The sequence below is a fragment of the Schistocerca cancellata genome, chromosome 10, assembly GCF_023864275.1.
Source record: "Schistocerca cancellata isolate TAMUIC-IGC-003103 chromosome 10, iqSchCanc2.1, whole genome shotgun sequence".
NCBI classification, from domain to species: domain Eukaryota; kingdom Metazoa; phylum Arthropoda; class Insecta; order Orthoptera; family Acrididae; genus Schistocerca; species Schistocerca cancellata.
In genome coordinates, this window is record NC_064635.1 from 116080202 (window position 1) to 116105894 (window position 25693).

Here is a 25693-nt window from a genome sequence, read left to right on the forward strand (position 1 = left end):
TTTAAAATGCTTCTATTCTCATCTTGTCCGAACTGTGATTTCGCTAACAGATTTCAAACTAAGGTCAGTGGAGTATACAAAGCCTGTCCAAGTCCATCAGATGATCAGCTTTTAGTAGTCCATTTTTGTGTGCTTTCAGCTACTGTTAAGAGAAAGTCATCAAATTTAGTAGCCAATTCTTTGAATTAAATGTAAATGGTCTCCCAGCTACTATAATCAAAGAGTTGAAATCATTTGCTTTATGAATTTATTCACTTCTAATAATGATCCAAATTGACTTTGATTTATTCTTGGAATTTTGAATTTTTAGTGCAAAGTACAGGGTTTCTGCCTTTTCATGACATGATAAAGAATTTTGCCATATTCCCTGTAAAGTCTCTTCAGTTCTTGATTAGAGTTAGCCCTATGCATTAAATTCAGTTCTCTCTTCCTTACACATAATATTGTGATCCTAGATGTTAGCCACCCTTCCGTTTGGCTTCCACTGTAATTCTTTCTGAGCTGTTGTACTGGAAGAATTTATTCATGCTGCTGTAAGAATACTTTTGGAAACAAAGTTCCAGTCTACTGTGGCCTTGGTAAACTTTTTCTCCCTTTTGTCCATCCTGTTAATTATCCCTGAACAGCTATAATTCTGTGAAATTGTGCTTGTCCCTTCTTAGCTAACCCTGACTGATGGCAATGTGTTATTGCTATTTGCCCAATGTGGTCAGATAAAAGTTTTATTATGACTCCCACAACTATTTCCTGAAAGAAAGAAATTATTAGTTAGTGTTGGCATTATGTTGTTCTGTTCTCGTTGAGAATATTGCTATAGATAACAAACCAAAGCTGAACATCAGTAACTCTAGGTGTCATCAGTCAAAATTATTGCAAATGAAATCCTCACATACAATTACTTCCTACTTATTTCTAAGTCTCATTAGTACCCCCTGTAGTTGCTTAATGGAGTTTAAAGGATAGGGGCTTGAAAACTGTCAGGATTGTTAACTTGTTAGTTTCGAAGGTTATTACTGAAGTGCAATGATGCCTGCATTTTGCAGTGGTTTGCAGAGTATGGATAAGCATGCACAGAACTCAGAAAGCTGTTCAATGTACAGTATTCACTGAGGTCTACAGACTGACACTTCATTCTATTTTAAGTACTATATAAATATAATAGAAGGAAACATTCCACGTGGGAAAAAATATATCTAAAAACAAAGATGGTTTGACTTACCAAACGAAAGCGCTGGCACGTCGATAGACACACAAACAAACACAAACATACACACAAAATTCAAGCTTTCGCAACCAATGGTTGCCTCGTCAGGAAAGAGGGAAGGAGAGGGAAAGACGAAAGGATTTGGGTTTTAAGGGAGAGGGTAAGGAGTCATTCCAATCCCGGGAGCGGAAAGACTTACCTTCCCGTCCTTTTTTCCCCCTAAGGTAAGTCTTTCCGCTCCCGGGATTGGAATGACTCCTTAACCTCTCCCTTAATACCCAAATCCTTTCGTCTTTCCCTCTCCTTCCCTCTTTCCTGACGAGGCAACCGTTGGTTGCGAAAGCTTGAATTTTGTGTGTATGTTTGCGTTTGTTTGTGTGTCTATCGACGTGCCAGCACTTTCGTTTGGTAAGTCAAACCATCTTTGTTTTTAGATATATTAAGTACTATATATATATATATATATTCATTATCCTTTTCCTTATATTATGCCTACAGCACTGTGATACTAACTTGTACCCATTTAGGTGCACCTCCTCATTTTCTGTAACTTCCAAATGATGTTCAGTTATTTATAATGCAGCTGCAGAAGAGCCTTTAGATTTTTCACCTTCATGCAGTGATGCAAGAAAAAGATGTTTCTTATTTAACAAGCTTGTTATGTGTTGATGGGAAAGTCCCAGTGTATTGGCTACACTGCACTTACAGTGTTGACAGTTCTTGCATTGTATGTGAATGTTAGCAATTCGTCAACATTGTTTATAATCAACTGGGTGAAAGTATACAGTAGCCAACGAGAGTTTTTGAATCTAATGGTTTCCTTCAGCAGAAGAGTTTAACTGTTTACGTTTGTTTTCAATATCGAGTGCACCAGAACAACTTTACTGACATGGTTATTACAAATTTTAAACTTGATGTCTGAATTTTGTATTTCTTTAGTGATTGGAGAGAAAGAGAGAGAGAGAGAGAGAGAGAGAGAGAGAGAGAGAGAGAGAGAGAGAGAGAGAGAGAGAACCAAGCTGTTCTGACTCAATGGCTTATAGTGGAGCCTGAGGTCTACATTATGCTGGAATGTGACAATTGGGTTGTGACTTGGCATAACCAAAGAATGGGAAAGCAAAACAGCTGGTTGTGATGACAAGCTAACCTACAGCTTGGCTCAAGAACAATGTTACGTTGGAATGTGACAATCTACTTGTGAGTCGGCAAAGCCAACGAACCTCAACACCAAAATAACATTTCAACACCAAAATAACATTGCCAGAGCAGAATTATGTGTAGCATAGCCCAAGATCTACATTCATCATTGCAATATCTGGCTTAAATGTCTTATTTTCCAATGTCGCCAATAATTCTACCAATTTGGTTAAATTCTAACAATCACCACTTACATCATCTCCTTCACCTTCTCAACCTTCTCAAGGAGTAGGCTTACAGCCAGTTCTGTCTTCACAAAAGTCACCTTTTCCTTGGTTTTCCAATAACTCTCTTTCCTACAGGTCTACAGTCTATCTCATGTATGATTATTCTTCCTATCCAATTCTTTCAATATGCTCCTTCCATTTTGTTATCTTGTTTTCTCGTCCTTCATTCATATAGAATATATTCAATTCTTTTCTTATTTCAGAACTCCTTATCTGCTCTCTCAAAGTAAACTCTTTTACTTTCCTTAAAACTTTCATTTCAGCTGACTGTGTCCTTCTTTGGCCTTCCTTAGTTATTGTCTGCTTCTCACTTCCGAATGTGAGACTGGGTGTTGCCATTACTTTGTGGAGTTTTGTCTTCGTATCTTTCTTGGTTTTATTGGCTAATGTTCTATGTATAGTCCCACATATCATTTGAAACTAATTTAACTTACAGGAGATGTCATTATCATATTCATAACTTACATCACATCCCAATAATTGAAAGTGAGATACATGTTCACCTGATTTTCCATCAGGCATTATTTTAGAACATACTGGATATTTTTCTTTAAAAGCCATAAATCTTGTTTTATTTTCTATTATTTTCAAGTTATGGAATTTACCCATTCATTCCAAATGATATAGAGCAAATTGTAAATTATCCTCTGCCTTTGTAAAAATATTTGCTCATTAGTTATGAGTAGAATATTTAAAGGTTTCCAGGAATTAATTGTATTGCTGGCTTAACTTCTTGTTTCCATTGTCTAACAATGTCGTCAATATACATACTAAATCAAGTGGGTGAGATGCTGCACCCTTGTCGTACTCATCTGTTATTTGCTGTTAGTCCTGTACTCTCTTTGCTGTGTTCATTTAAATTCTTTTATTTAAATACAGACTTTTTATCACTTGTATTAAATGTTTTGGTTAACCTCATCTTTCCATTATATTCGACAGCATAGACCTGTTGGCTCTGTTGAAGGCTGTTTCATAATCTACAAATTCAGTAGCAGTTTCCAGATTATGTTCTTGTCCCTTTTGAATTATCTGCCGCACAACTGTAATGTTACCACTGTATGAGCGTCCTTTTCTAAAACCATTGTTCCTCCAATAATATGGCATCAGCTATTCTTTTCAGTCAGTTATTAATTATTCATGTATATATTTTATAAACAGTGTTCAACAGATTTACTCCTCTGTAATTTTCGCAAGCATTCCTAATTCACTTTTTTATAGATCGATATTACATCGATCACTCTCCACAAGTCAGGTACTATCTTCTGTTTCCAATATTCATTTAAAATATAAATGCAATAGCCTCAGTCCTAACAAACTTCCACATTTGATAAGTTCTGCATTAATATTATCAGGTCCTTCTGCTTTTCTATTCTTCATCTGCTTTAATGCCTCTTTTATCTCCTCCAATGCAATATTCTCCTTTGGTATAGTTCATCATCAAGTTCTTTGTCCCTGTTCTTGTTCTAACTATATATAACAAAATACATTTAAGAACCATACAAAATTACAAATCAGAATGTCATTGGCTACTTACATCTCAATCGTGGTTCATTGTACTAACTTCCCATGATTCATTGGGCAAACCCTTAATAGGAGTAGCACACAATGGAAAGGCTGCCAACAGCGTAAGTGTGTTACCCATAGCGATTTCTGAAATACCAATTTGTCTGACCACTGTTTGTTGCAACTGTGTCTGTAATTATTCGGTAGCTCTATATTTTGGGAACATTCAGTTCAGTGAAAATTTAGGAAATAAATGGTACTTGACACTCAGTACTCTGGCTGCACTGAATGCTTCTGTAAATTACTTGTGAGAGTAACCTTTTACCAGAAACATTCAGATTTTGATAATGCCTCTTGAGGTAGGAGTAGTAGTAGTAATAGAGGGGTTTTTTGGGCGCACGACAGCGAGGTCTTCAGCGCCCGTTCAGTAACATAGTGAGACGGGTGTCAAGAAAAATCCCAGAACAGGAATATAAAATGGAACATAAAACACGGGTAACAATCGTTGAAAAATATGTGCTCACCCACACCGAAGTGTGGGATGAAGCAGGGTGTCAGCAGTAACACAGGGACAACACAGGAAGAAAATGATAGAGAGAGCTAAAACAATGTAGCAGATGAAAGTGGCTGGCTGACTGCAAGGAAAAAAGGGGAGGAGTCAGCCACTCTGCAATACACTAAAACCTCCAGCCTAAAAGCCTCTTGAGGTGTGACTGTGTGAAGAATGACACATCAATCACACCCATACGTGATCAATCCACTGCAGTCCTGTATATAAACACATTGTGCGAGAAACCCTCGTCCACAGCTCATCTATCATAAAAAAGTGACACAATCTTCGCATTGGTGTTAACAGCATTCCCAGCAATGTACCTCATTTCTTATTTAATAGTGCAGTTGAAGTTATGGCCCAAACTGTTTGAAGCACTACAATAATCACTATAAGATGTTCCCAACTAAGATATTTCCACACAGAACTTGAATCACAGGTAACATCTCCAAGCCCTGGACGTGGTTTAAAAACACCAGTGACCTGGTATTCTGTACCTACTTCTGCAAAACTCAGTCATTTCTCTCCATAACTACTGTCTTGTGAGAAATGACTTCATCTTTTTAACCCCCAGACTGCCACTAGCCTTAACTACCACTTTTTCTCCAGAGCTGTCAGAGCGTTCCTGACCTTGCTGCTTGTCTGCACATTTTTATCCAGCTTCCAGAGAGCATGGAGCTGTTGGAGACATCTAGACCACAGCCTGCAGATTCTCTTGAACCTCTTGTTTGATTTGGCACTTTGACTGCAGTTCAGCTGTTGTTGTGGTCTTCAGTTGAGCTATTCTGTTCTTAACATTAATTCTGCAAAATGCAGCTCTCAATTGTTCAAATTTGCCTGTGTTAGTGCTAGCCCCAGCTTTGTGTTTAAAAATGTTACTCTGTTTCTCAATTTGGGGCCTTTTACTCAGTTACTCAAGAAGTGAATGAATTAATAAGGTCATAACACTCAGCAATGACTAAACAGACTAATGATGATGATGATGATGATTTATTATGTTCATGTCCCACATATAATAATGCATATAGAAGAGGGGCATCACTATTACAGTACAACAATGTACATATTGATGAGGGAAGTGGACCAATGTACTGCACAAAAATGTTTATGTGGCAATAAAAACTAACTCTAGTAATATGCATAATCAAAAGCTGTTGTGATCATCAGTCCGCAGATTAGTTTGATGCAGCTTTCCATGATGCTCTATCCTGTGCATGCCTCCTCAACTGTGAAGAACTACTGCAACCTATATCCTCAATAGGCTTATTGTATTCATATATTTGTCTCCCTCTACAAATCCCCTCCCCCCCCCCCCCCCCCCTGGCCAATACTAAATTGGAGATCCCTTGATGTCTCAGATTGTGTCATATGCCTTCTTCTAGTCAGGTTGTGCCACAATTTTTTTTTCTCCCCAATTCCAGTCAGTAAAATGCAAGTACTAGTATTTCATCTATGGGCCTACTCCACAAACCACATTATAGTGTGTACGAGAGAGTATTTCAGTTTTTATTTCCCTCTTCCTTTTTGCCCATGAGCATGAAGCAAAATTGTCGCATACCCTCTGCATATTTATTACTGTATATGGGCATGAAATGCTACATAAATAAACTCTAAGTAAACTAGAAGTTCTCTGACTTTCTTGGCATGACCACTAGTCTTCGTCTTCTTCAGTCCAGAGACTGGTTTGGTGCAGTTCTCCATGCTACTCTATCCTGTGCAAGTTTCTTCAACTCCAAGTAACTACTGCAACCTACATCCTTCTGAATCTGCTTAGTGTATTCATCTCTTGGTCTTCCTCTACGATTTTTACCCTCCAATACTAAACTGGTGATCCCTTGATACCTCAGAACATGTCCTACCAACCAATCCCTTCTACTAGTAAAGTTGTGCCTCAAATTCCTCTTCTCCCCAAATCTATTCAGTAGCTCCTCATTGCTTACATAATCTACCCATCTAATCTTCAGCATTCTTCTGCAGCACCACATTTCGAAAGCTTCTATTCTCTTCTTGTCTGAACTATTTATCATCCACATTTCACTTCCATACGTGGCAACACTCCACACAAATACTTTCAGAAACGACTCCCTAACACTTAAATCTATACTTGATGTTGACAAATTTCACTTCTTCAGTAACACTTTCCTTGCCATTGCAACTAAATTTTATATCCTCTCTACTTCGACCACCATCAGTTATTTTGCACCCCAAATAGCAAAACTCATATATACTAGTTTAAGTGTCTCATTTCCTTATCTAATTTCCTCAGCATCACCTGATTTAATTCGACTACATTCCGTTATCCTCGTTTTGCTTTTGTTGATGTTCATCTTATATCCTCCTGTTAAGACGCTGTCCAGCCAAAAAGTTATCTAGTAATGTATACTATCATAATTTTAATAAATTGTCTTTCTTGCAATACCAACCACTGGACTCTGCAATAGTAATTATTTTTAGATAAAATTTGCACACTGTTGATCATCATACGGAGCAACGTACATATTTACTAACTATACTCTTGAATTTTTTGTGTTACGATTTCATGATTTAGGGGCACAGATCTCAGTGGAAGTTGCAATGAACTCTTAAGTTTTATTTTGGCATTCATATTTCACAACTACAAGAATTATAGAAATTACAGAAATTCTGTAACACCTCATTCTGGAATAGTTTAGCGTGACTCACAGTCCATCCGTTTTCTTTAAATAAAAACGTTCACATGGTCACTTTTTAAGTTCACATCTAATTACATGTACATATACTTTTGATCATGTAAAATAATACAGTTCACTTACGTATCTGATAAATTCAAAATAAGATATAAACACATTGATCAGCATAAGAATTTGAAGAGGAATCGGATCCCCAGGTTTTACTGCAAGAAAGTTCCTTTATACGCAGAGATCAACAAAACCACAACGGCATAATCAAACAAGCATTATTGCGTTAAAGTGTTGTAATGTATGATATGTAAGGGAAAGTGCTGAATACAGTAAAAAAAAATCATTAAACCACCACATAAATTTGGATACCTTACAGGACATGTATTTATCACGTAGTAAATCCTACTCACGTTTAGCACACATAGGGCGAGGGGCTGCATCCCACCGACCATCATTACACAATACTTTCGGCCCACCAGTGAGATCATATCCTTCGTCACATTCTATATGTACGCCTTGGACACTAGTTGCATTGATTTTGGAAACTGTTCCATGTACCACTTCTCCAAACTCTGCACATTCGGCGCTTATAATGCGACGAAAAACTGAAAAGACGAAAAATCATTTCATAAAAAAGGTATATTCAATATCCCTCCAAAACGCTCTGATTTTCCCATACTTACGTTCTGTTTTATTTCTCCGACTCAAATCCAAACCGCATACACCATTCGACACTACTGTGAAAAAAAATAAGCATGCGACTGTGTTCATCATGTTATTGTTGTTATGGCTTCGGTTCCCAGCTATTACGTCAATGGCTTTTTCCGATAAGCTTTCTTTATTCATACGTCCGCATAACAATGGACATATTACATTAATCTCCCATCAAGTATACGTCTTTTAGAACTGAACATAACGAAAATTGAAGTATGTGAAATAAAGCAAAGTAAACCCATTATCAGACCTAAATCTATAAGAGTGTTTGACAACTTCCACTAACAAAAGTACTTCGCCCGGGTAGCAGCAGTCAACTGTTTGCAAATGTTTTCATCGATCAGCTGGGAAAGACAGTGTCGCCAACATACAGAGAGGAATTTCCAGAAACACATCGCTATCAGAATGCTAATAATTCAATATGTGGGCACCAGAAACATTGTAGTAGGGTAATTGTTGTTTGGATTTAATATCCAACTGTATTAGATATTACTAATAAGTCTGGACTTCGATGGGCACACTATTCAAGAGCTTTCTCGAATGCTGTACAGCATTCATGATCATCTCTGCACCATATCTTTGTCGCGTTGTTTAGTTTCGTCTATTTGTGTTATGGGTATGACAGTTTGAGAGTCGTGTGCCGGGTTTCTTTCAACAGTGTGAAAAATTGTGTGTTGGAATGGAGAGTATGGTATGTCAAAAAACTGTTCACCTAATGACTCTGCAACGCGAACGAATTTCGGACTGAGCCTGGGAAATGAGGTGTGAAGATGAGTTGTTCACCGTCCGCCCGCACTATAATCTGCAATGAAATATTCGATGAAAACAGTCTTCCATCTGAAGAAGGTAAGTTAAAAAGTTCCTGTTTTCCAGATTTTAATTTTCTTTGTTTTGTGAGCATTTTTCTCATAGTTACGTTGTCAACGACGTAAGATAAATGTGCTTGGCGCTCAGTTCCCTCAGATCAAGGAAGCGCGACACAAATATCATTACACTAATTCTTTCTTAAACAGGTTGTCATTAAATTTAAGCGTCCTTACACCATGAATTGTATTTGATGATATGATTTTATTTTGAACAAACTCTGCTTATACAGAAAAACAGATTTGCGGATGAAGGCTCGTTGTGACAGAATAAAAATTCATTCTTTGTTGAGTTACCCATTTTATTTTTGACAAGATTAAAATTATTTTTCTAAGGCTGCATCTGCTTCTGCGTCTACAGCAAGTTACTGAAATTGCAGTGTAAAGTGGAACATGTGTGCAATGTCATTCATGCAAATCGAGTCATTAGCGAAGCGCGACAAAATCTGTGATCCTAGCGTATCTGCAAGAGAAACATTGATTAACTTATCGCACCAGAATGTACATACAACTGTAGACGGTTGATATTTTACTTCAGAGGAAATGTGCGATGTGTTTAAATAGCACTTTCGGGTGTTATCAGTGAGTCAAGGCGTTGCAGACGGACTCAGCTAAAAATTGTTTTGAACTTACAGTGACAGTGTTTCCGGTGCGGAAGTTGGGTTAATTGTATGTACTTGAATTTTTTTTTCATAGTCTTAAAACTGCGAACGGAACTAAACGGTACGCACGCGTGTCATACGCTGCACTACTGAGTTTGCTTAATTTAATCAAGTACCAAAAACGACGGAAATGTCTGAATTATGTTCGAAGGCTTAAAAATACGAGTGCCTCAGATTGTGCATTATATGTTATTACAAGCAATCTTTTGTCGATGATTTGTTTCTCGATATGCTGTTGAAATACAGAATCCTCATGGCAAGATCATCACCACCGAGATGATGTGTGTTCCAACGTCCGCTGATGTTACAGCAGTAACAAGGTCACTGGTGTAGTGTTTCCATTGTATACCCTTTTCCACTGAACAGAGTTGTGTTGTGTGACATAATTTTCTAAAGGTAAAATTAATTTTTGAAAAGATGACACCGAAAACTTCATCCTGGCTGGCTCTGCTGTAACCTGAAGCCGCTCTTCCCAAATAGAGTGTGTCGCTCCTTGGCGTCACGCCACTTACCTCCGTTTTCAATGCCGCAGCAGCTATCGAGAGCGGTGGACGTACCTGAGGCGCAAAGATGCTATTCAGATGCTGTTGTAACGTGTGGAATTATTTAGCTTATGCAACAAGTCAAGAATGTATTCATTTTCATGTTACGTTGCATCGAGAAGAAAGAAACTAAAGCTCTGCTGTCCCCTAATGCTCGATAGTTATTTGCGCTACAGCAGCTTCTTCCAAGGTTCTCCCCGATCAAAAAGCGCGCTGGTGAAAGGCAATATAGTTAATAGCAAGACCGTACCGAGAAGGTGGCGAGATACTGTCCCGCCAAGATCGCAGGCACGGGATGGTCGCAGAAACAAACTAGAAGCGAAAAATACAATTTAAGAATAAATCGGAAGGAGAGTACGTGAGTTCTCATGCCATCGTGTTCCCATCTTCTGCCAACGAGAAATAGAGTTTCCCCCGCCTGCGACTGTAGACACGCATTGTTGCCACAGTACCATTTCGTCCACGTAGCATCAGAAAGAAAGAAATACTACCGAACATACGTCTGTCGTTAATATGGGTTAGTTACGTGGCAACAGTGGGCTTCGTTCGTACACAAGTCGCCAGTGGTTAATAACTGAGATCTTGGCGCTACTACGCTACAGTACTAGAAGATCACAAAAATCGGCGAGTGGATGCAGAAGCCAATATGTTATTTTACCGAAGGCTTCAGATTTCTGCCATTCCAGGACAGAAACGAGAGTATTTAAGCGGGAACACTTCAAAGCATCTCTCAGGATAATAGTTTAGACAGAAAACGGATCTCACATACACTACTGGCCATTGAAATTGCTACATCAAGAAGAAATGCAGATGATAAACGGGTATTCATTGGACAAATATATTATACTAGAATTGACATGTGATTACATTGAGTCAAACAGAGCTTGGATGGCATGTACAGGTACAGCTGCCCATGCAGCTTCAACACGATACCACTGTTCATCAAGAGTAGTGACTGGCGTATTGTGATGTGCCAGACGTTTTCAGTTGGCGAGAGATGTGGAGAATGTGCTGGCCAGGGCACCAGTCGAACATTTTCTGTATCCAAAAAGGCCCGTACAGGACCTGCAACATGCGATCGTGCATTATCCTGCTGAAATGTAGGGTTTCGCAGGGATCGCATGAAGGGTAGAGCCATGGGTCGTAAAACATCTGAAATGTAACGTCCACTATTCAAAGTGCCGTCAGTGCGAACAAGAGGTGACCGAGACGTGTTACCAATGGAACCCCGTACCATTACGCCGGGTTATTCGCCAGTATGGCGATGACGAATACACGCTTCCAATGTGCGTTCACCGCGATGTCGCCAAACACGGATGCGACCCTCATGATGCTGTAAACAGAACCTGGATTCATCCGAAAAAATGACATTTTGCCATTTGTGCACCCAGGTTCGTCGTTGAGTACACCATCACAGACGCTCCTGTCTGTGATGCAGCGTCAAGGGTAACCGCAGCCATGGTCTCCGAGCTGATAGTCCATGCTGCTGCAAACGTCGTCGAACTGTTCGTGCAGATGGTTGTTGTCTTGCAAACGTCCCCATCTGTTGACTCAGGGATCGAGACGTGGCTGCACGATCCGTTACAGCCATGCGGATAAGATGCCTATCATCTCGACTGCTAGTGATACGAGGCCGTTGGGATCCAGCACTCGATGACGAGTATGACTGCCCTCAAGTTTCTATACAGTCCTACATCGGGCAGCTCTCACATCCGACTTCCCCACAAACCTGGATATTGCACGATTTGCCCAGCGGTTTAAATGGAGACCCACAATGAGGTTCCTTTAAAACTCTATCAGTTGCTGATAACATAGTCTCGTACGAGTACACAGCATTCCCGTGTCCTTCACAGTGATCATCGATCTCTCAACATGTGTTGCTGTACGTACTCCTTACACACTGAGGTGATAAGCCATGAGATATCTCTTAAAATTGTGTCTGCCTCCTTTTACGCAACATTGTACAGAGATTCGATGTGGCACCGACTCAATAAGTCATTAGAAACAGCCATGCTGCCTCTGTAGCCATCCATAATTGTCAAAGTGTTGTCGGTGCACGATTCTGTGCACAATCTGACCTCCCAGTTATGTCCCATAATGTTCGATGGGATTTGTGTCGGGTGGTAAGGGTGGTTAAATCATTCGCTCGAAATGTCCAGAATGTTCTTTAAACCAGTTGCGAACAATTGTGCCCCAGCGACATGACCTCGTTGTTTGGGGAACATGAAGTTCATGAATGGCTGCAAATGGTCTCCAAGTAGCTGAACATAGCTATTTCCAGTCAATGATTGGTTCAGTTGGACCATAGGACCTATTCCATTCCATGTAAACACAGCCCACACCATTGTGAGCCACCACCAGCTTTGTTGACAGCTTGGGCTAATGCCTTTGTGGGGTCTACATCACACTCGAGCCGAACCGGAACGCATCTGACCAGGCCACGGTTTTCCAGTCGTCTAGTGTCCAATCGGTATGGTCACGAGCCCAGGAGAGGTGCTGCAAGCGATGTCGTGCTGTTGGCAAAGGTACTCGCATCGATTGTCTACTGCTATAGCCCCTTATATCCCACACTGATTTCTGCGGTTATTTCACGCATTGTTGCTTGCTTGTTGTCAGTGACAACGCCATGTAAAGGCCGCTGCTCTGTCACTAAGCGAAGACCAACCGCCTCTGGGATGTCCGCAGTGAGAGGTAACGTCTGAAATTTGGGTATTCTCTGCGCACTATTGGTACTGTGGATCTCGGAATATTGAATTCCCTAACCATTTCTAAAGTAGGATATTCCATGTATCTAGCTCAAATTACCATTCTGCATTCAGTGTCTGTTAATTGACCCGCCAGGGCAGCCGAGAGCGCTAATGCGCTGCTTCCTGGACTCGGGTAGGTGCGCCGGCCCCGGATCGAATCCGCCCGGCGGATTAACAACGAGAGCCAGCCTGGATGTGATTTTTAAGCGGTTTTCCACATCCCGCTGGGTGAATACCGGGCTGGTCCCCAAGTTCCGCCTTAGTGACACGACTCACAGACATTTGAAAAACGTTCGCATTAATTCTACATCTACATCTACATTTATACTCCGCAAGCCACCCAACGGTGTGTGGCGGAGGGCACTTTACGTGCCATTGTCATTACCTCCCTTTCCTGTTCCAGTCGCGTATGGTTCGCGGGAAGAACGACTGTCTGAAAGCCTCCGTGCGCGCTCTAATCTCTCTAATTTTACATTCGTGATCTCCTCGGGAGGTATAAGTAGGGGGAAGCAATATATTCGATACCTCATCCAGAAACGCACCCTCTCGAAACCTGGCGAGCAAGCTACACCGCTATGCAGAGCGCCTCTCTTGCAAAGTCTGCCACTTGAGTTTGTTAAACATCTCCGTAACGCTATCACGGTTACCAAATAACCCTGTGACGAAACGCGCCGCTCTTCTTTGGATCTTCTCTATCTCCTTTGTCAACCCGACCTGGTACGGATTCCACACTGATGAGCAATACTCAAGTATAGGTCGAACGAGTGTTTTGTAAGCCACCTCCTTTGTTGATGGACTACATTTTCTAAGGACTCTCCCAATGAATCTCAACCTGGTACCCGCCTTACCAACAATTAATTTTATATTATCATTCCACTTCAAATCGTTCCGCACGCATACTTCCAGATATTTTACAGAAGTAACTGCTACCAGTGTTTGTTCCGCTATCATATAATCATACAATAAAGGATCCTTCTTTCTGTGTATTCGCAATACATTACATTTGTCTATGTTAAGGGTCAGTTGCCACTCCCTGCACCAAGTGCCTATCCGCTGCAGATCTTCCTGCATTTCGCTACAATTTTCTAATGCTGCAACTTCTCTGTATATTACAGCATCATCCGCGAAAAGCCGCATGGAACTTCCGACACTATCTACTAGGTCATTTATATATATTGTGAAAAGCAATGGTCCCATAACACTCCCCTGTGGCACGCCAGAAGTTACTTTAATGCAGGGGCAACAGTCTGGATGATTGACTGATCTGGCCTTGTAACATTAACCAAAACGGCCTTGCTGTGCTGGTACTGCGAACGGCTGAAAGCAAGGGGAAACTACAGCCGTAATTTTTCCCGAGGACATGCAGCTCTACTGTATGATTAAATGATGATGGCGTCCTCTTGGGTAAAATATTCCGGAGGTAAAATAGTCCCCCATTCGGATCTCCGGGCGGGGACTACTCAAGAGGACGTCGTTATCAGGAGAAAGAAAACTGGCGTTCTACGGATCGGAGCGTGGAATGTCAGATCACTTAATCGGGCAGGTAGGTTAGAAAATTTAAAAAGGGAGATGGATAGGTTAAAGTTAGATATAGTGGGAATTAGTGAAGTTCGGTGGCAGGAGGAACAAGACTTTTGGTCAGGTGATTACAGGGTTATAAATACAAAATCAAATAGGGGTAATGCAGGAGTAGGTTTAATAATGAATAAAAAAATAGGAGTGCGGGTTAGCTACTACAAACAGCATAGTGAACGCATTATTGTGGCCAAGATAGACACAAAGCCCATGCCTACTACAGTAGTACAAGTTTATATGCCAACTAGCTCTGCAGATGATGAAGAAATAGATGAAATGTATGACGAGATAAAAGAAATTATTCAGGTACTGAAGGGAGACGAAAATTTAATAGTGATGGGTGACTGGAATTCGTCAGTAGGAAAAGGGAGAGAAGGAAACATAGTAGGTGAATATGGATTGGGGGGAAGGAATGAAAGAGGAAGCCGCCTTGTAGAATTTTGCACAGAGCATAATTTAATCATAGCTAACACTTGGTTCAAGAATCATGAAAGGAGGCTGTATACATGGAAGAAGCCTGGAGATACTGACAGGTTTCAGATAGATTATATAATGGTAAGACAGAGATTTAGGAACCAGGTTTTAAATTGTAAGACATTTCCTGGGGCAGATGTAGATTCTGACCACAATCTATTGGTTATGAACTGCAGATTGAAACTGAAGAAACTGCAAAAAGGTCGGAATTTAAGGAGATGGGACCTGGATAAACTGAAAGAACCACAGGTTGTAGAGAGTTTCAGGGAGAGCATTAGGGAACAATTGACAGGAATGGAGGAAAGAAATACAGTAGAAGAAGAATGGGTAGCTTTGAGGGATGAAATAGTGAAGGCAGCAGAGGATCAAATAGGTAAAAAGACGCGGGCTAATAGAAATCCTTGGGTAACAGAAGAAATATTGAATTTAATTGATGAAAGGAGAAAATATAAAAATGCAGTAAATGAAGCAGGCAAAAAGGAATATAAACGTCTCAAAAATGAAATCGACAGGAAGTGCAAAATGGCTAAGCAGGGATGGCTAGAGGACAAATGTAAGGATGTAGAGGCTTGTCTCACTAGGGGTAAGATAGATACTGCCTACAGGAAAATTAAAGAGACCTTTGGAGAGAAGAGAACCACTTGTATGAATATCAAGAGCTCAGATGGCAACCCAGTTCTAAGCAAAGAAGGGAAAGCAGAAAGGTGGAAGGAGTATATAGAGGGTTTATACAAGGGCGATGTACTTGAGGACAATATTATGGAAATGGAAGAGGATGTAGATGAAGATGAAATGGGAAATAAGATACTGCGTGAAGAGTTTGACAGAGCACTGAAAGACCTGAGTCAAAACAAGGCCCCGGGAGTAGACAACATTCCATTTGAACTACTGATGGCCTCAGGAGAGCCAGTCATGACAAAACTCTACCATCTGGTGAGCACGATGTATGAGACAGGCGAAATACCCTCAGACTTTAAGAAGAATATAATAATTCCAATCCCAAAGAAAGCAGGTGTTGACAGGTGTGAAAGTTACCGAACTATCAGTTTAATAAGTCACAGCTGCAAAATACTAACGCGAATTCTTTACAGACGAATGGAAAAACTAGTAGAAGCCGACCTCGGGGAAGATCAGTTTGGATTCCGTAGAAATGTTGGAACACGTGAGGCAATACTGACCTTAAGACTTATCTTAGAAGAAAGATTAAGAAAAGGCAAACCTACGTTTCTAGCATTTGTAGACTTAGAGAAAGCTTTTGATAATGTTGACTGGAATACTCTCTTTCAAATTCTGAAGGTGGCAGGGGTAAAATACAGGGAGCGAAAGGCTATTTACAATTTGTACAGAAACCAGATGGCAGTTATAAGAGTCGAGGGGCATGAAAGGGAAGCAGTGGTTGGGAAAGGAGTGAGACAGGGTTGTAGCCTCTCCTCGATGTTATTCAATCTGTATATTGAGCAAGCAGTAAAGGAAACAAAAGAAAAATTCGGAGTAGGTATTAAAATTCATGGAGAAGAAGTAAAAACTTTGAGGTTCGCCGATGACATTGTAATTCTGTCAGAGACAGCAAAGGACTTGGAAGAGCAGTTGAACGGAATGGACAGTGTCTTGAAAGGAGGATATAAGATGAACATCAACAAAAGCAAAACGAGGATAATGGAATGTAGTCGAATTAAGTCGGGTGATGCTGAGGGAATTAGATTAGGAAATGAGACACTTAAGGTAGTAAAGGAGTTTTGCTATTTAGGGAGTAAAATAACCGATGATGGTCGAAGTAGAGAGGATATAAAATGTAGACTGGCAATGGCAAGGAAAGCGTTTCTCAAGAAGAGAAATTTGTTAACATCGAATATAGATTTAGGTGTCAGGAAGTCGTTTCTGAAAGTATTTGTATGGAGTGTAGCCATGTATGGAAGTGAAACATGGACGATAACTAGTGTGGACAAGAAGAGAATAGAAGCTTTCGAAATGTGGTGCTACAGAAGAATGCTGAAAATAAGGTGGGTAGATCACGTAACTAATGAGGAGGTATTGAATAGGATTGGGGAGAAGAGAAGTTTGTGGCTCAACTTGACTAGAAGAAGGGATCGGTTGGTAGGACATGTTCTGAGGCATCGAGGGATCACAAATTTAGCATTGGAGGGCAGCGTGGAGGGTAAAAATCGTAGAGGGAGACCAAGAGATCAATACACTAAGCAGATTCAGAAGGATGTAGGTTGCAGTAGGTACTGGGAGATGAAGAAGCTTGCACAGGATAGAGTAGCATGGAGAGCTGCATCAAACCAGTCTCAGGACTGAAGACCACAACAACAACAACAACAGACGTCTCTCCATTGATAACAACATGCTGTGTTCTGTTTGCTAAAAACTCTTCAATCCAGCCACACAGCTGGTCTGATATTCCGTAGGCTCTTACTTTGTTTATCAGGCGACAGTGCGGAGCTGTATCGAACGCCTTCCGGAAGTCAAGGAAAATTGCATCTACCTGGGAGCCTGTATCTAATTCATGACTTACACTAGACGCAGACAGCTGGGGTACACTACTTCCATCCCAGGGGTTTCGGAGTAGCGGCAGGAAAGGCATCCGGCCACCCTCTGCAATTAACACTGCCAAATCCGTCATAACAGAGCCGAGAAAGAAAGAAAGATTCAGTGTCTGTTAATTCCCGTCGTGTGGGCATAATCACACCGGGAAGCCTTTCACCTGAGTACGAATAACAGCTCCGCCATTGCACTTCCATTTTATACCTTTTGTGCGCGGCGCTACCGCCACCTGTGTAGGTGCATATGGGTATTTCACAGCTCTTGTCACCTCAGGGTGCAACACATCAGACCTGGTAACAACACTAAACACGAATGACACTAATGTGCTTTGGTGGCCGCTCTATATGTCTCAGAGAGTTATTGCAACTCTCATTATTTCCATACTGATGGTGTGTTCGTGTATGAAGTTATATTGACATGTGACCATGTCTTATGGTGCTTCATTTTTTCTTTTTGTCGGGCAGTGTTGTTTATTGAATAACATTTTCCGGTTATGTTTCTTTTTAATACACCTACTTATATCGAATTATAAGTCGGGTGATGCTGAGGGAATTAGATTAGGAAATGAGACACTTAAAGTAGTAAAGGAGTTTTGCTATTTGGGGAGCAAGATAACTGATGATGGTCGAAGTAGAGAAGATATAAAATGTAGACTGGCAATGGCAAGGAAAGCGTTTCTGAAGATGAGAAATTTGTTAACATCGAATATAAATTTAAGTGTGAGGAAGTCGTTTCTGAAAGTATTTGTATGGAGTGTAGCCATGTATGGAAGTGAAACATGGACGATAAATAGTTCGGACAGGAGGAGAATAGAAGCTTTCGAAATGTGGTGCTACAGAAGAATGCTGAAGATTAGATGGGTAGATCACATAACTAATGAGGAGGTATTGAATAGAATTGGGGAGAAGAGGAGTTTGTGGCACAACTTGACGAGAAGAAGGGACCGGTTGGTAGGACATGTTCTGAGGCATCAAGGGATCACAAATTTAGCATTGGAGGGCAGCGTGGAGGGTAAAAATCGTAGAGGGAGACCAAGAGATGAATACACTAAGCAGATTCAGAAGGATGTAGGTTGCAGTAGGTACTGGGAGATGATGAAACTTGCACAGGATAGGGTAGCATGGAGAGCTGCATCAAACCAGTCTCAGGACTGAAGACCACAACAACAACAACTTACATATTTATAGAATTTGCTAAAACTGCGTAGGAAGAAAATGGAGAATGATAGTTGGGTGGGAGGGGGCGGTGGGAGGGCTACTTTGGCGGATCTGCCAGTGGTGCAAGATCACCTCGATACAGCTGTGGTTGAACAGGAACGCTTCCGTACTACCGAGTTCGCCGGACGAATCAGCACTTAGAAATTCCTTTTTGTCAGCAACACACATCGCGCCACATGCATCTGCTCGCTCTGCTGGAGAGTCCAAATCGTGGCGCGTTTACAACAGCAGTGCAAACGCCGTGGCGACGAGCGATGACCATATCACGAACTGCGCGGCGCCTCCCGCCGGAGGTTCGAGTCCTCCCTCGGGCGTGTGTGTGTTTTGTTCTTAGCATAACTTAGTTTAAGATAATTTAAGTAATGTGTAAGTCTAGGGACCGATGACCTCAGCAGTTTGGTCCCTTAGGAATTCACACACATTTGAACATTTGACATGCGAAGGAATTTCCCACTGATGGGTGAAAATTACTGATGAACCGATGTGAGTAACTTAGACTTTTATCATCGTCTCCTACTGTGCGTCCCAGAAGTGTCTGTGCCACTAGGTCAAAATAGGATATTGTACTGTTTGAGACTTTCCCGACTGTGTATCCCAGAAGTCTTGTGTCACAAGGTCGTAGCAGTATATTGTACTGTTTGCATAATAGGTATAAAACAAACCGTAGGGCAATAGATAGATGCTGAATGAAACGCGTTTGGCTGTCAACAGAGAAATGCGTGATGCCTTCAATGACTACCTTAGGAGAATATTATTAAATGATCTTTCACAGAACCTACATAAATTCTGGTCGCATGTAAAGGCTGTTAGTGGCACCAAAGATAGTGTCCAGCGCCTAGCGAATGAGACTGGAACAGAAATTGAGGATAGCAAGGCTGAAATGCTTAACTCCGTTTTCAAATGTCCCCTTACAAAGGAAAACCCAGGAGAACTGATCCAATTTAATCCTCGTACCACTGGAAAGATGCATGAAATAAGTATTAATGTCAGTGGTGTTGAGAAACAGTTGAAATCATTAAAACTGAACAAAACTCCAGGGCCCGGTGGAATCCCTGTCAGATTTTATAATGAATTTGCGGCTTAGTTAGTCCCTTTTCTAGCTATAATCTGTCATAGATCCCTTGAACAAAAAACCGTGCCCAGTTCTTGGGAAAAAGAAACGGATCACACTCGTCTACAAGAAGGGTAGTAGAGGTGATCCACAAAACTACCGTCCACTGTCCTGGACGTCAGTTTGTTGTAGAATCTTATATTCTGAGCTCAAACTTAATGACGTATCTTGAACAGAATGAGCTACTCAATGCCAACCAGCATGGATTCCGAAAACTTCGATCATGTGAAACCCAACTAGCACTTTTCTCACATGACAGGTAGATGCCGTATTTCTTAATTTCCAAAAAGCATTTGACTCAGTACCGCACCTACGCTTATTGTCAAAAGTTCGATCATTTGGGGTATCGAGTGAAATTTGTAACTGGATTGAGGACTTTTAGGTACGGAGGACAGAGCATGTTCTCTTGGATGGAGAGTCACTTCTGGTGTGCCCCAGGTAAGTGTGCTGGGACCTTTACTGTTCATTTTGTATATTAATGATCTTACAGACAGTATTAATAGTAAAATCAGGCTTTTTTGCAGATATGCAGTTATCTATAATGAAGTACTATCTGAGAGAAGCTGCATAAATATTCAATCAGATCTCGATGAGACTTCAACGTGGTGCAGAGATTGGAAACTTGCTCTAAATGTTCAAAAATGTAAAATTGTGCACTCACAAAACGAAAAGACTTAGTATGCTATGACTATAATGTCAATGAGTCGCTACTGGTATCGGCCAACTTATACAAATAGTTGGGTGTAGCACTTTGTAGGGATATGAAATGGAATGATCACATATGTTCAGTCGCGGGTAAAGCACGTTTATTGGTAGAATACTGGGAAGTGCAATCACCCTACAAAGGAGATTGCTTACAAATCGCTTGTGCTACTGCTTCTAGAATATTGCTCAAGTATCAAATAGAACAAACAGGGGATGCTGAACATATACACAGAAGGGCAGCACGGAGGTCATGGGTTTATTTAATCCGTAGGAGAGTGTCACAGAGATACTGCAGGAACTGCACTGGCAGACTGTTGAAGATAGATGTAAACTATCATGAGAAAGTCTCTTAACAATGTTTCAAGAATCGGTTTTAAATGATGATTCTAGGAACATGCTCTAATTCCCCACGTACCGCTCACATGGGGATTGTGAGAATAAGATTAGAATAATTACTGTAGGCACAGAGGCATTCAAACAATCAATCTTTCCGCGCTCCATACGTGAATGGAACAGACAGAAGCCCTAATAACTGGTACTACGAGACGTACCCCCTGCCAAGTACCTGACGGTGGTTTTCAGAGTATAGCTGTAGATGCAGACTTTAGCGATGTAATGACTGTTCCATTAGTTCACTGGTTTCACTTTGGATAATGTTGTGAAAGCTGCAAAATACTTGTTGTTGTTGTCTTCAGTCCTGAGACTGGTTTGATGCAGCTCTCCATGCTACTCTATCCTGTGCAAGCTTCTTCATCTCCCAGTACCTACTGCAACCTACATCCTTCTGAATCTGCTTAGTGTATTCATCTCTTGGCCTCCCTTTACGATTATTACCTTCCACGCTGCCGTCCAATACTAAATTGGTGATCCCTTGATGCCTCAGAACATGTCCTACCAACCGATCCCTTCTTCTGGTCGAGTTATGCCACAAACTTCTCTTCTCCCCAATCCTATTCAATACTTCCTCATTAGTTATGTGATCTACCCAAAATACTTAGCGGCTTCAAAATAGCTCATCAAGAAACTCCCTCTACTGAATAGCGAAGTGTGTTGCAGCCCCGTCCTACTGTACCCACACGTGGTCAACTATTAGCCAGTCTTCCAGCTGAAGTATTTACCACGCTTGCTAAACGTCCAGATATTCATTTTCGTTGACGTATCGCCACGAAATATGATTCGAACACGTGTTATGATGTCATACCTGCTTATATAATAACAAGAGGCGTTTTTCTTTTCAACTCGTGCACGTGATGTGGATTACCATTAGACCAGAAAAACCACATTTATGCCTTGTGAAGGCCGGCCGATGTGGCCGAGCGGTTCTAGGCGCTTCATTCCGGAACCGCGCTGCCGCTACAGTCGCAGGTTCGAATCCTGCCCCGGCCATGGATGTGTGTGATGTCCTTAGGTTAGGTGGTCCATTGATAGTGACCGGGCCAAATATCTCACGAAATAAGCGTCAAACGAAAATAACTACAAAGAACGAAACTCGTCTAGCTTGAAGGGGAAACCAGATGGCTCTATGGTTGGCCCGCTAGATGGCGCTGCCATAGGTCAAACTGATATCAACTGCGTTTTTTAAAATAGGAACCCCCATTTTTTATTACATATTTGTGTAGTACGTAAAGAAATATGAATGTTTTAGTTGGACCACGTTTTTCGCTTTGTGATAGATGGCGCTGTAATAGTCACAAACATATAAGTACGTGGTATCACGTAACATTCCGCCAGTGCGGACGGTATTTCCTTCGTGATACATTACCAGTGTTGAAATGGGCCGTTTACCAATTGCGGAAAAGTTCGATATCGTGTTGATGTATGGCTATTGTGATCAAATGCCCAGCGGGCGTGTGCTATGTATGCTGCTCGCTGTCCTGGACATCATCCAAGTGTCCAGACCGTTCGCGCGGATAGTTACGTTATTTAAGGAAACAGGAAGTGTTCAGCCACATGTGAAACGTCAACCACGACCTGCAACAAATGATGATGCCCAAGTACGTGTTTTAGCTGCGTCGCGGCTAATCCGCACATCAGTAGCAGACAAATTGCGCGTGAATCGGGAATCTCAAAAACGTCGGTGTTGAGAATGCTACATCAACATCGATTGCACCCGTACCATATTTCTATGCACCAGGAATTGCATGGCGACGACTTTGAACGTCGTGTACAGTTCTGCCACTAAGCACAAGAGAAATTACGGGACGATGACAGATTTTTTGCTCGCGTTCTATTTAGCGCTGAAGCGTCGTTCACCAACAGCGGTAACGTAAACCTGCATAATATGAACTATTGGGCAACGGAAAATCCACGATGGCTGCGATAAGTAGAACATCAGCGACCTTGGCGGGTTAACGTATGGTGCGGCATTATGGGAGGAAGGATAATTGGCCCCCATTTTATCGATGGCAATCTAAATGGTGCAATGTATGCTGATTTCCTACGTAATGTTCTACCGATGTTACTAAAAGATGTTTCACTGCATGACAGAAAGGTGATGTACTTCCAACATGATGGATGTCCGGCAAATAGCTCGCGTGCGGTTGAAGCAGTATTGAATAACATATTTCATTGCGGAGACATGGCTTAGCCACAGCCTGGGGGATGTTTCCAGAATGAGATTTTCACTCTGCAGCGGAGTGTGCGCTGATATGAAACTTCCTGGCAGATTAAAACTGTGTGCCCGACCGAGACTCGAACTCGGGACCTTTGCCTTTCGCGGGCAAGTGCTCTACCAACTGAGCTACCGAAGCACGACTCACGCCCGGTACTCACAGCCTTACTTCTGCCAGTACCTCGTCTCCTACCTTCCAAACTTTACAGAAGCTCTCCTGCGAACCTTGCAGAACTAGCACTCCTGAAAGAAAGGATATTGCGGAGACATGGCTTAGCCACAGCCTGGGGGATGTTTCCAGAATGAGATTTTCACTCTGCAGCGGAGTGTGCGCTGATATGAAACTTCCTGGCAGATTAAAACTGTGTGCCCGACCGAGACTCGAACTCGGGACCTTTGCCTTTCGCGGGCAAGTGCTCTACCAACTGAGCTACCGAAGCACGACTCACGCCCGGTACTCACAGCCTTACTTCTGCCAGTACCTCGTCTCCTACCTTCCAAACTTTACAGAAGCTCTCCTGCGAACCTTGCAGAACTAGCACTCCTGAAAGAAAGGATATTGCGGAGACATGGCTTAGCCACAGCCTGGGGGATGTTTCCAGAATGAGATTTTCACTCTGCAGCGGAGTGTGCGCTGATATGAAACTTCCTGGCAGATTAAAACTGTGTGCCCGACCGAGACTCGAACTCGGGACCTTTGCCTTTCGCGGGCAAGTGCTCTACCATCTGAGCTACCGAAGCACGACTCACGCCCTGTACTCACAGCCTTACTTCTGCCAGTACCTCGTCTCCTACCTTCCAAACTTTACAGAAGCTCTCCTGCGAACCTTGCAGAACTAGCACTCCTGAAAGAAAGGATATTGCGGAGACATGGCTTAGCCACAGCCTGGGGGATGTTTCCAGAATGAGATTTTCACTCTGCAGCGGAGTGTGCGCTGATATGAAACTTCCTGGCAGATTAAAACTGTGTGCCCGACCGAGACTCGAACTCGGGACCTTTGCCTTTCGCGGGCAAGTGCTCTACCAACTGAGCTACCGAAGCACGACTCACGCCCGGTACTCACAGCCTTACTTCTGTAAAGTTTGGAAGGTAGGAGACGAGGTACTGGCAGAAGTAAGGCTGTGAGTACCGGGCGTGAGTCGTGCTTCGGTAGCTCAGTTGGTAGAGCACTTGCCCGCGAAAGGGAAAGGTCCCGAGTTCGAGTCTCGGTCGGGCACACAGTTTTAATCTGCCAGGAAGTTTCATATCAGCGCACACTCCGCTGCAGAGTGAAAATCTCATTCTGGGAACATATTTCATGACAGGTGGATTGGTCGTCGAAGCACCATACCATCGCCGGCACGTTCACCGGATCTGACGTCCCCGGATTTCTTTTTGTGGGTGTAGTTGAAGGATATTTGCCATCGTGATCCACCGACAACACCTGACAACATGCGTCAGCGCATTGTCAATAGATGTGTGAACATTACGGAAGGCGAACTGCTCGCTGTTGAGAGGAATGTCGCTACACGTATTGTCAAATGCATTGAGGTTGACGGACATCATTTTGAGCATTTATTGCATTAATGTGGTATTTACAGGTAATCACGCCGTAACAGCATGCTTTCTCAGAAATGATAAGTTCACAAAGGTACATGTATCACATTGGAACAACCGAAATAAAATGTTGAAACGTACCTACGTTCTGTATTTTAATTTAAAAAAACCTACCGGTTACCAACTGTTCGTCTAAAATTGTGAGCTATATATTTGTGACTATTACAGCGCCATCTATCACAAAGCGAAAAGAACAAAAAACTTGTAATAAATATATGCCCTTTTCTTAACCGTCTCCTGGTAAACCAATGAAAACAGCTAGGAGTGGGAAAGGTGAAGGTGACGGTAAATTGAGATACTATTATGCTATGGTTTGTTTAAATGTGTACGTTTCCTCACAGATGATGTTCAAACAGTCCACCGTCAACTTCAGTGCATGTTGTTGCTCTTGTAGACAGGTGCTGTGGCGCCTATCGGAGCTCAGTTTTGCATTCCATTACTTGGGCACGAGCATGTAAAATACGAGCGAGAAGTTCCTCTCTTGTGTCCACTCTGCGCTTGTAGACGTCGCTCTTCCGCCACCTCCTCAAACATTAATCCAATGGGGTAAGATCGGGTGACCTCGGTGACCAAGCAATGACTCCACGGCGACCGATCCAACGACCAGGATACGTTATGTTGAGATACTGTTACTGGCCGTGCGAAATATGTAGCAGCTCTGTCATGCTGAAAATACATACGAGCTCGTGTTGCCAAAGGGTTATCCTCCACGTATTCTGGTAATACATTTTGAAGAAACTCAAGATACCGTGTCCCAGTAATACGGTTATCTGAAACAGCTGGACCGATGAGTTGGTCATCAGTAATACCGCACCACACATTGACTGAGAAACGTCGTTGAAAATTCGTTTTCACATTAGCGTGCATTTGCCCATTTGCCCATACATGAGAGTTGCGTTTGTTGTTGATTCCGTTGACTCATCAGTGAGTAGAATAGGCGGAATTAATCGCTCATTGGCAATGATCCATTGACAGAATTCTTGCCTGGCG

General features: G+C 42.0%; 2 protein-coding genes across 2 annotated transcripts in view; one reads left to right on the forward strand and one right to left on the reverse strand.

The window, feature by feature from the left end:
• LOC126106415 (sushi, von Willebrand factor type A, EGF and pentraxin domain-containing protein 1-like) overlaps positions 1-8341 on the reverse strand; it is a 115127-nt gene extending 106786 nt beyond the window's left edge. The window contains exons 1-2 of the mRNA XM_049912691.1: positions 8025-8341; positions 7752-7946 (exon numbers count right to left, since the gene is read on the reverse strand). Of these exons, the coding sequence (XP_049768648.1) occupies positions 7752-7946; positions 8025-8187 (358 nt within the window). The 5' untranslated portion in view covers positions 8188-8341. The remainder of the gene's footprint in view (positions 1-7751; positions 7947-8024) is intronic.
• Positions 8342-8675: 334 nt separating this feature from the next.
• The window catches only part of LOC126106653 (centrosomal protein of 164 kDa), a 675221-nt gene continuing 658203 nt past the window's right edge, over positions 8676-25693 (forward strand). Inside the window, exon 1 of the mRNA XM_049913016.1 lies at positions 8676-8901. Coding sequence (XP_049768973.1) covers positions 8826-8901 — 76 coding nt within the window. The 5' untranslated portion in view covers positions 8676-8825. The remainder of the gene's footprint in view (positions 8902-25693) is intronic.